Genomic DNA, 12,027 nt, shown 5'->3' with positions numbered 1-12,027 from the left:
AAGTTGACTATGTGTACTCCAGTAGTAGTGAGGAGTACATATTCTAGCATTCACTCTGACCTGAATTTTAAACCTGGATTTAATTTAGCAGGTTGAACACATTCAGGCAAGTATCTTAAAGTAAACCTCAGTTCTCTGTCTGTAAAATTAGGATAATAAGAATACTCAGTTCACCAAATTATTGTGAGGATTAAATGGGAAAATGTAAGGAATGCATTAAGTGCAGTGCTTGGCAAAGAGTTAGGTCTGAATGAAAGTTGCTCAGTATTATTAGTGCAAAGTCCATAAAAGGGAGCATCCTGAGAGTGAGATAGGACTTTGTATAGTTAGGATCAGCAAGAGAATTAGATTGTTTTCAGGCTGAAGTTGGCTGTTCTACCATCATCCATCTAGTCAAATAAGCCACTAGCGAGTCATCATCCCTTTGAGGCATGTAGACTAACTCTGATCTGGAAGTCAGCCAAACCCCTTTTTACTTCACAGTTCTCTGTCTACACAGCTTTAAAGATATTCATTCAGTCTATACATTTTGCTGGAAAAACATCTATGTATGTCTTAAATATCATGTTATTTAAAATTCAACTTTACATGGCATTCCACCCCATTCCCTAAGGCACCCAATGGTGCTTACATATATTATATAAAACGCTTATGAAATGAACACATATAGAATGAATGAAGCTAACATTACTCTTTTATATTTGAAGTTTAGTATTCCTTAACGAGAAATATCAAAGTAAACTTAGAACCAATATTTAGCTATGAGATATTATATTATATTATATTCCCAATAATTATCAAATGAAATTGTATCAACATCTAGATAAAAAATGAAAAAAAAAAATAAACCTGATCACTTGAGAATTGACAGTACCCTTAAAGATTAGTTATGTTTGTGTGAAGTGAACTGCTCAATATTCACTTGAGAATGTGATAATGATCCCTGGTACTTTTGAATTCACATTTGAATCTTTAGAATCTTCAGAGATTTATACCCAAAGGCAAACAATAAGATAGCACTGCTGCTATCTATATAACAATGACTTTGGATTTATTGCTGTAAGATGAATGAATTCTTACTTCAAGAGGTAAGATTTTGGATTTTGTAAGTTAATCTGATGCATTGATTTTCATTTACCATTTGAGAACACTTTAAAGTTTTATCTCTACTCACAAGCCATAGTTGAGAAACAGTGCAGACGTAATCCAGTGTCATCTAGCAAGTAACCCTAGATGAATTAGCCTAAGTTTCTACAGTTCTATTTAATGTGTATAAACAAGCATAATTCAAGATACCAGGATTCCTCATTTTCCCATGTATGGGAACAGAAACTCATGTGATCTTTTAACACTATCTAAAGTGGCACTCAGCCATAATGTTAATAAATTCAGTAGCTTTGAGATGCTTTGGGGACTTACTGTTAGTAAATGTCTTGTGGAAAGACTTCCTTTGTTTACTGTTCTGAATGCTTTAGCTTATGGGCAACAAGATACTTTGGACAAAATCAAGAATACAAAGCCAGAAAACTTGGAGATGAGGTTCAACCTGGCCACTTGCTGGGTAGACCAGGGTAAACGTCTTAACTTTTTAGGCAGGAACTTTAGTCAGCTGTATATTATGTAGAAACCAATACTATTTCATTCTGTAATACTCCAATTAGAGAACACTGTTAGAGTAGGAAATGATTTGATTTCTTTGAATACTTGTAGTTTAATTATGTCCTAGATATTAATCACATAACATTTTACATAGAAATTAGATTTATATTTCAATGTACTTGACAAAATAATATTTTAATTTTAAATATTAAAAATCTGTAATAAATTTACAATAGGTGATTTCATTCAAAACCCTAATTTGAAATTTATCTCTATTTCATCTTTGTCCTATTAGAAAAATTGTATTTCTCCTTTTAAAAAATGGTAGTGTTTTACTGATAGACATTGTAAACTTGTGGTTAACTAGATACCTCTTTTATACACAGCTGTGAGAATGTAGAAAGGGTAATTTATTGTCCACCCATTTCCAAGAGACTCAACGTCTTCATAAGTATTATTTAATTTCATTTATAGCGTAGTTACTAAAGGAATGAACTGAATTCAAACTGCCTGGGATTCACATCTTGCTTCCACCACTTGCTGTGTAAATTTAGATAAATTACTTAATAGTCAATGTCAGTTTCTTCATCTATAAAAAAAATTAAATTACTTAATATAATTTCATGGAAATTAAAATAGAATAATAAATATAAAACTCTTCATCCTGTGCCCATATCTTTTTGCAAGCATTCAATCACCATTAGTTATTGCTCAAATCTCCATCACAAAGTCCTATATTTATACAATTTTGTCCTTTTTGTTAAACATAGCATTCCTGTTTTTTATTCTCATAAGGCTTATGTTTTTTCATCTTTAGCTTTAAAGCCAATTTAAGAACATTTTATAAGTATATAATATACAAGGAAAAATATATACGTTATTTGAAGTAGGTTTTCTGGTGTTTCTGCTACAAGCCATTTTAAAAACATTAGAGACTCTTTGTACACAAATATACAAACTGTGGACTCTGAAGTAAAAAAAAAGTCCAAACTTAGCTTGAATTTTGTTCATAATAACATCTATGTGTATGAATGAAAATGAAACCTTCAAATTTACAACTTCTTTAATGTAATGTTTCATCACAGGTTCATTTTGGTAGCAGCTACGTTGTGTCATGGATGCCCTCGCGGATGGAAATCACACTGAAGTGACACAATTCATTTTATTGGGCTTAACTGACGATCCGATCCTTCGAGTCATCCTCTTCATGATCATCCTGTGTATCTACCTGGTGACCATATCTGGCAATCTCAGCACAATCATTCTTATCAGAATCTCTTCTCAGTTCCATCACCCTATGTATTTTTTTCTGAGCCACTTGGCTTTTGCTGACGTGGGCTTATCATCTTCCGTCACACCCAATATGCTTATAAACTTCTTGGTGGAGAGAAATGCCATCTCCTATTTTGGATGTGCCATCCAGCTTGGTTTTGCTGCTTTCTTTGGGACAGTTGACTGCTTCCTTCTGGCTGTCATGGCATATGATCGCTTTGTGGCAATCTGCAGCCCATTGCTTTATTTCACCAAAATGTCCACACAAGTTTGTGTTCAGTTACTTGTAGTGGCTTATGTAGGTAGTTTTTTCAATGCTTGCTCTTTTACTATTTGCGTCGATTCTTTACTCTTCTGTGGACCAAATCGAGTCAATCATTTTTTCTGTGATTTTGCCCCTTTAGTTGAACTCTCCTGTTCTGATGTCAGTATTCCTGCAGCTGTGCCCTCATTTATGGCTGGCTCCCTCATTGTGGTCACAGTGCTTGTCATAGCTGTCTCCTACATCTACATTCTCATCACTATCCTAAAGATGAGCTCCACTGAGGGGCGCCATAAGGCTTTCTCAACCTGTGCCTCGCACCTCACATCAGTCACTGTGTACTACGGGACCATCACATTCATTTATGTGATGCCCAAGTCCAGCTACTCAATTGACCAGAACAAGGTGGTGTCTGTTTTCTACACGGTGGTGATCCCCATGTTGAACCCCCTCATCTACAGTCTCAAGAACAATGAGATTAAGGGGGCTCTGAAGAGGGAACTTTCTAGAAAAATATTTTCTTGGTGAAGCCTGTTATTTTGTGGGGTTTGATATACTAATCTACCATAACTATAATAATAGGAAATTGAGTATCTGTGGTCTAAATATTTCAGTCCATATGGCAGTAGCCTGTGTGGACCTTTTTAGTAAAGATATGGGGTGGATTTTCTTATATTAAATTGTAAATCAGAGGCCATGGTGAGTAACCTTTAGTAAAATTAAATTTATAATTAGTAACAAATTGGTTAACACGAAAAAATACTTAATTGGCTGAAAATTCTTCTAAAATTTTATTCACATCTTTTCAAAAGTTGTTCTCTGCTCTAAGTTAAGGTGACCGTACCTCCAAACTTTTATGACCATGTCCATTTTTAATCACAGCTTATCCTGAAATGAGCTTGATCATTACAGTTAGAACTGAGTAAATTCTGAGAGGAAATGACCAAGTGGAACTAGACAGTAACATTCCTTCAGACATTTTTCTTGCAGTAAGAGTTTTTGCTCAGGATGAGCTTTGGACCTTTAAATTCTGACCTGTATTCCTGGTCTCAAGCTGCAGTCTAGTTAAAGGGGAGCCCATGAAAGAATAGGATGAGACGCCCCTGATCAAACTGTGAAGTCGTATGTCAGATCAAAGCAGGTGACTTGCCTGTGGGAATGAGCTGGATTCCTGAACTCCTCAGGGACTAGGAGGAACAAACTCTTGGAGTGACTTGTTCATGGTCAGACTCATATCCCATTAAGGAAGATTGAGGGAAGTGGATTGTGTTTCCCCTGTGGAGCTTAATTTGCCTCTATCTACCGATGGCTACCACATTTATTTCTCTTTCCCTGTCCTCTATTTAGTTTTTAGACAAAAATACTTTTGTCTATTGAATCTCAAGCACAAAGTATCTAAAACTAAAGCAATTATCGCCTTCCACTCTCAACTTGATCCCCTCTGATGTTCTACATCCCAGTGAGAGTCACCATCATTCAATTTATTGATTCAGAAAACTAAAAGAATTGCCTTAAAATATATATATATTATATATGAAAATATATAATATATGTACTTATTGGTCCTGTTTCTCTGGAGAATTGTGACTAATAGAACCTGGACCAATTTTCTTCTTCCCTCTCTTACTCTCTTCCAGTTCATTCTCCATACACCGACCATAGTCGTAAATCTCATTAGATTAGTTCCTTTGTTAATATGCCCCAAAGATCTTAGAATAAAGGCAACAATTCTTAACATGGCTTACAAAGTCTTGAATATGGCCCCTGTTTTATTTCTCTCTCTCATCACTTTTCCCTTGGTCCCTGAACACCCAAACTCTAGGAATCAATTATTGGTCTTCTTTTAAATCCTTAAACACATCCATCTTCTTTACTGCCTCAGGACCCTGTCACATGCAGAAACTCTACCTGGATGCATTTGTCCCCTCATCTGTGTAAAGTCTACTTCTGCTATAGGTACCTACCTGAATGTTGTTTCCCATCCTCTCAGAAGCCTTCTTGAAGCTCGAGACCAAATTAAGTATACCTCTTATCCCCTGTAGAACCCTGTGTGTTTTCTTTGGAATACTCACTGCATTTGAAGTTACAGAATCAGTATTTGTTTTCTCCACAATGCTGGAAATTACATATGGACAGCTACAACGTCTTTTGTCTTTCCCCATGCATCTAATTTTCCCACAGTTCCTGGAACATAGTAAGCATAAATGCATATTTGACGTGAAGGAGTGAAAAATTAATAAATGAATTGGATGGTTGAATGAAGCTTTTGCTCTGGCAGGAACCACTGGCTGTGTTGCCTTTGAATCTGTTGAATGTCAGCCTGAATCAAGTGATTGAATGCTTGTGTCAGATCCTGCTACAACTGTGACAGGCTTTTACACAAACCCATGCTCACCACAATTATGCCACTGCCCCAACATTGTTTAGCTCAGATTGGAAACTAGAATCCAAGCTTAGTTCAGTAAAAGTTTTGTAATCACTCTCTGCTGAAGAACACATATCTCCCTTATGTGTTTGGATGATTGGAGAGTTAGAAGATCTAGAAACCAAATGTTAGCAATAGTGGTAGTAGCAGTAGTAAGAGCATTAGCAATAGGAACCATAATATGAGATTGTTTACTACACTCCAGATACTTCCAAGTGATTTACAAATATTTACCCAATTAATTCTCAGAATAACCCTATAAAGTTTTTTTTTTTCAATCCATATTTTACAGAGGATGTAATTGAGGCACATAAAGTTTCAGCAAAAGCTCAAGATCACAAATATCCTCCTAATACTTTGACTTCTTTTAGGGCATATACTCTCTGTGGAGGGGTGGAGTGAGGGGCCCTTTGAGAAGACATCACCACTAGAGGGCTTCCACTTGTGTCTGACACATTCCATTCTAGCCAACTCTTTCTGTCCACAGTAAATATGGAGACCTCTACATCTGAACATGTGAGGCTAATTTGTATTAGATTAATTCTGTGACGCAAGATAAGTAAGAAGCTGGATAAATATCTTTAAATGTTTGATAGCATAAGCTTCTGATTCTATTGTAGCTCCATTCTTCTAGGTCTTCCTTCTTACTACTAAAAATATCCCTAGATGTGACATAATAAACAGGCATAGGAAGACTCTGAAAAGAGGAAGAAGGCACACTGCTAGGGATTTCGGGACCTGAGGAGCCGCATAGTGATGAGTCCCTGGGTTTTCCTATTGCTGCCATATATCCCAAACAGGGTGCTGCAGAAGCCTGCAACCCAGAGCCACCAACAGACAGAGAGAAAAAGAACTCTAAGCATAAAGTGTGTTCCTCCATGCCAAAGAACTGGGAAAAGGGTGGCCTTAACAGAACAGAAAACCTTTGGCAACACGTGCCCTTTTCCAGACAAACACCAATGGAAAAATCATACCTTTCTCCAACCCCCAGTTTTCAGTGGGGTTAAGCAAGGAACTGATCTTCACCCCACCCACCCTCTGATTCTCCTGCCCGGGTAGAGTCAGTGGAGTTCAGTGTGAAAATGAGCCTCCTCTGCCATCTGGCATGATGAGACTTGAGGGAGTGTGAGGTGGGGTAGTTGGTACTCTGCTCTCCAGCTAGCATTACCCTCCCATCTGCTGTAAGAGGAGCACTGGGGGCTGAGCATCCACCTCCACCCTACAGCAACAAAGCAGTGTGAACCAGCTCTCCACTTCCCCCTTCCCTAGTGGCGTTGGGGCCCAGCAATCAGGTGAGCTCTCTCGGAGGCAAGGAGGCATGCAGTCAGTGTCACAGTATCAGTGAGAGGGAGACAACAGGGGAAAGGGGGGAGCTGAGCTTCCATCTCTCTCATCTGCAAGGAGGCAGTGTGAGTCAGCACTCCATTTTTCCCAGAGTTGTGTCAATAGTGCCGAGTAGGAAGCTGAACATGCACACTCACCTGGGGTTGCAGCGACACCTCTACAGGGGAACGTCCTTCTAAAAAAAGATTGAATATGATCCACAGTCTCATAATATGACATCCTAAATGTCTATGATACAATCACAAATCACTTGTCATACCAAGGATCAGAAAAATAGCAACTTCAATGAGAAAAGACAATATATACCAACAGGAAGATGAATTGGATGTTGCAAATGTGTGACAATGTTTTAAAGCAGCCATCAAACAAATGCTTCAACAACCTATCCTTAAATTTTTGCATACAATTGAAGAAAAATAGAAAACATCAGCAAGAAATAGAAGTTATAAAAGATAACCAAGTGAAAATTCTAGAATTGGGGGCCGGCCGGGTGGCTTAGTGGTTAAGTGCTCGTGCTCCGGTATTGGCGGGATCTGAACCCCGGAAGCGCACCAACGCACCGCTTGTCCCACCATGCTGAGGCGGCGTCCCATATGCAGCAACTAGAAGGATGTGCAACTATGACGTACAACTATTTACTGGGGCCTTGGGGAGAAAAAGAGAAAAAAAGGAGGAGGATTGGCAATAGATGTTAGCTCAGGGCCAGTCTTCCTCAGCAAAAAGAGGAGGCTTGGTATGGATGTTAGCTCAGGGCTGATCTTCCTCACAAAAAAAAAAAAATTCTAGAATTGAAAATACAATCACTGAAGTAAAAAAAAAAAAAAATCTTGAAAGCCCCAGAGAGAAAGGAATCATTACCTACCGGAAAAAGCAATTTGGAAGACAAGAAATTTCTCATGAAACCATGAAGGCTAGTAGAAAGTAGCACAATATTTTCAAGTATTAAAGCAAAGAGTTTTCAATTGTTAATTCTATATCTGGCAAAGTAGCCTTCAGAAATGAAGGAGAAATAAAGACATTTCAGATGAAAGAAAGCTAAGAGAATTTGTTCCCAACAAATCTACCTTTAAGTAATGGCTAAAGGAAGTTCTCTATTCAGAAAGTAAATGATAAAAAGAAGACTTGGGACTCCAGTATCTAAAAAAGACATAGAACATAGTGAAAATTTTAAAAGGCAACATATGAAAATATGTGAGATTCAGGTAAAGCAGTGCTGAGAGAGAAATTTACGGCACTAAATGCTTACATTACTACAGAGGAAAGGTGCTAGAATATACAAAATATTCTTGAGAAAGAAGAATAAAGTGGGACCTGATGTTAAGTCTACCTGATATTAAGGCTTACTTAACATTAGTATACTTAGATAGTACTATATTATACTTCTTTAAGTATATTTTATTATACTTAATATAAGCATAATAAAATATAAGTATAATATACTTATAATATAATGAGTTATAATGCTATATATTATTGTATATATTAATATCATATGTTAATATGAGATTATTATTACATAATTATTTAACAGTCATGAGGACAGTGTGGTACTGGTGGGAGAACAGACATACAGATCAATGAAGCTGACTGGAGAACCCAGAGAAAGACCCACATGAGGATGCCCACCCGATTTTTTCAAAAGATGCAGGAAAAATCCAATGAAAGAAGGAAGGGTTTTCAAAAATGGTGCTGGAGCAATTGGACATCCATGGAGGATGGCAGCACCACAACCTAAACCTAACACATCATACAAGAATTAACTCAAAATAGATCATAGACTTAAATGTAAAATGTAGAACTATAAACTATAAACCTTTAGAAAAAATAGGAGAAAATATTTAAGATATATTGACACTAAAACTACAATCCATAAACAGAAAGATTTATCCAACTACTGTCCTGAAAATTCTGTGTTCCAAAACATGTTTTGATTCATTTACTGCATGCATGCTTGTGTATATACATACATACATGCATGCACGCACACATACACACACATATAATAAAAATATTTTAAAACTGTATCCTGTTTGTACTAGAAAAATAGTGATGCCAGGACATATCTGGTCAGTAGATAATACTTTAATTGCCTTGTACTCAAAGTGATTATTTTTATTTAAATTACTCCGCTTTCTCCCCTTTTATTTATTAATATTATGTAAATTTTTAAATGTTCAGGGTGTTCAGGGTTCTCTTATTTACCCTCTGAGGGATAAACTTATTGGCGTTGTCTAGTACCTTCCTTTGGCCTTCTTCTGCTTTTCTTTTTCTTAGACTATAAATGACGAGATTAAGCAGAGGGGTCAGCACTGTATATGTCACAGCCATCAGCATATCTTCATGGAATGAGTCACTGTTGTTGGGCCTCAAATAAACAAAGCAAGCAAATCCATAGTGGATGCACACTACAGTGAGGTGGGAGGAACAAGTCGAGAAGGCCTTATACTTCCCCTTTGCAGAAGGCATCTTCAAAGATGCCACAGACTCAATGAAGACGTAAGAAATCTTAATTGATGTAAAGCTGCCCCCCAACGCAAAGGCAAGGAGCACAAAAATAGCCATTTTATGATACAAAGTGTAATCACAAGCAAGGGAGACCACAGGAGAGGTTGCAGAAGAAGTGCTGGATGGTGTTGGAGTCACAGAAAGACAATTGAATACAGTGATGATGACGCACAGAGAACCAGGAACCCAGCCACCTATAGGCCAAAAATCAGCTGAAAACGGATCTTATGGGTCATTTGGATGGCATAATGCAGTGGGTTGTGAATGGCAGTGTAATCGTCATAGGAGAAGGCAGCCATAGTGAAGCAGGTATCACCTCCTGAGCCTAAGAAGAAAAATATCTGTGTGACACACTCAGGAAGAGAAATGGCCTTGCTCTCTGATAGCAAGTCTACTCACATGAGGGGGGTGATTAACACATTGGTACAACTTTCTGAAAAGGACAGGCCACAGAGGAAAAAGTACATGGGGGTGTGAAGGTTGCCACTGAGGTTGATGGCTACCATTAGTGTATGAGAGTTCCAGTTGCTCCACATCTTTGACAAAACTTTGTATGGACACTCTATTTAATTTTAGCCATTCTGATAGGTTTGTAGTGGTATCCCATTGTAGTTAGAATTAGAATTTTCATAATGACTTCATAATTTTCATTTTCCTATGGACACATTTGCAGCTAAGATGGTCTCTGGGGAGAAGAAAATCACCACAAAGGGAAGACTCTGCAGTTCTGGAAACTGGAAAAACCCCACAGAAGAATGTGCTGCCTGTGGTAGGATTGCCCATCCTCCTGGTGGGCATAGCAATTTTGCTCCAAAGGTGCAAGAGGTTTGAGATTAAGACTCTGAGATGATTGTTAAAGGATTCATATGCACTCATGTCACCTAGACTTTAATCAAGGTCATCTGGAAAGTTTAAGGCAACTCTTCATGGGAGAGCCTGAGAAAGGGATGCTCAATGCTCCTGACTGAAGTCAAGCTCGGGAGTCAGAGTGGTGAGAAGGATTCTAGTACGAGAATCTGCATAAATGATATAGAGTGGGCCAAATATCTTCTTGGATTCTACTCACAAAAGCACTCTTTATCTCTCTCTTTTCCAATCAAGATCTGCATGTAAGGTGGAAAGTAGGAATAAAATTGCTTTGTTCTGACCCACTGGATTCTGTGATGCCATGTTTTTCAAACGCTTTTGTGATCTAACGATACCTTGGTACTCAGGAGTCCTTAAAAACTATCATTTGAATGAATAAAGGAATTCGATCTTTTAAATTATTTAGAATGAATATAACATTTAAAAAATTTAGGGAAATCAGTGAAATTTTCTAAAAGAACTTTGATTTTTCTTTCAATATAATCCTCTTTTTATCAGTGTGCAATCATGAAGTGGCTCCAAACGTGATAAATGCGACAATGATTAGACCACAAACATGGATTTAACACATTGTAACTGCTGCTGGGTTCCTGGCCATGGTAATAATTGGATCTTGAGATCCATAATATCATTAGTTTTTAATACATATCAGTAGTTTTTAGTTCTTATGAACTTATTGAAGTTCTTTTCCGGATGCCTAATATAATATAGTGGACTAGCTTGGAGTCAAAATGATTTTGAAGGTACTGTCTCATTCTAGAATAGTATATTCTGGTCATTATGTTGTAATGTACTTTGGGTTTTCAGCAGAACTTCTAGGACATTTTCTAGCAGGTAAACCTGTTATATGGTTTGCTTTGCAGTACAGGACTGAATAGAATCAACCCATATTTCTCAGATCACCTTGGTAAATTATATTTCTATTTCGATTGTTCATTAAACATTCAATCTTGTAGGAGGGGAGAGCAGAAAAGTGATATGAAGACGCTTCATGGAATTTTGATTTTAGCTTCTGTCAGGGTTAAAGGAAACATTTTCCTTATGTCCTTGCCACACATTTTTGCCTATGAACTGGCAGGTCATTGACAATCTTCACTGGAGAAATATCTTTTCAAGTCTTATGTCCATTTTTTAATTGGGTAGTAGGTTTTTTGCTATTGAGTTGTAGAATTACCTTATATATTTTGCAAATTAACCCCGTTATCAGATATATGATTTGCAAATATTTTCTACCATTCAGTAGGTTGCCTTCTCACTGCTGATTGATTCCTTTTCTTTGCAGAGCCTTTTTAGTCTGATGTAGTCCCACTTATCTGTTTTTGTTTTTCTTTTTACCTGTGTTTTGGTGTCATATCCAAAAAATCATTGCCAAAACCAAAGTCATGAAGCTTCCTCCTGTGTTTTCTTCTAGGTTTTTTATTGTTTCAGGTATTGTACTTAAGTTGTTAATATATTTTGAGTTGATTTTTGGTATATGGTATAAGTGTCCATCTTCGTTGTTTCACATGTGAATATCCATTTACTGAAAGGACTATTCTTTTCCATTTTGTAGTGATGACACTCTTCTCAAAGATCATTTGACAGTATATGTATGAGTTTATTTCTGGGCTTTGTTCTATTTCATTAGTCTATGTATCTAAATATATGCCAGTACCATACTGTTTTTTACTGTAGCTTCCTAATACTTTTGAAATCAGCAAGTGTGATGCTTCCAGCTTTGTACTTATTTCTCAGGATTTCTTTGGCTGTTCAG

The 12,027-nt window shown here is 37.1% G+C and overlaps 1 protein-coding gene and 1 pseudogene across 1 annotated transcript; one reads left to right on the top strand and one right to left on the bottom strand.

Annotated features, from left to right (window-relative positions):
- Positions 1 to 2,713: 2,713 nt before the first annotated feature.
- LOC131408832 (olfactory receptor 5P76-like) lies at positions 2,714 to 3,661 on the top strand. Its single transcript, XM_058545891.1, has one exon. It carries the CDS (start codon positions 2,714 to 2,716, stop codon positions 3,659 to 3,661), a length of 948 nt encoding a protein of 315 aa, XP_058401874.1.
- Positions 3,662 to 9,068: 5,407 nt separating this feature from the next.
- LOC131409141 (olfactory receptor 10T2-like) lies at positions 9,069 to 10,190 on the bottom strand (annotated as a pseudogene).
- Positions 10,191 to 12,027: the final 1,837 nt, after the last annotated feature.

This window comes from Diceros bicornis, chromosome 7, assembly GCF_020826845.1.
Source record: "Diceros bicornis minor isolate mBicDic1 chromosome 7, mDicBic1.mat.cur, whole genome shotgun sequence".
NCBI lineage: Eukaryota > Metazoa > Chordata > Mammalia > Perissodactyla > Rhinocerotidae > Diceros > Diceros bicornis.
Note: the sequence above shows the minus strand (reverse complement) of the source record. Positions and strands in the feature narration are given on the sequence as shown.

What these genes read in the sequence shown, in the direction of transcription:
- LOC131408832 (XM_058545891.1), top strand. Translation starts at nt 2,714, where the DNA reads ATGGATGCCCTCGCGGATGGAAATCACACTGAAGTGACACAATTCATT.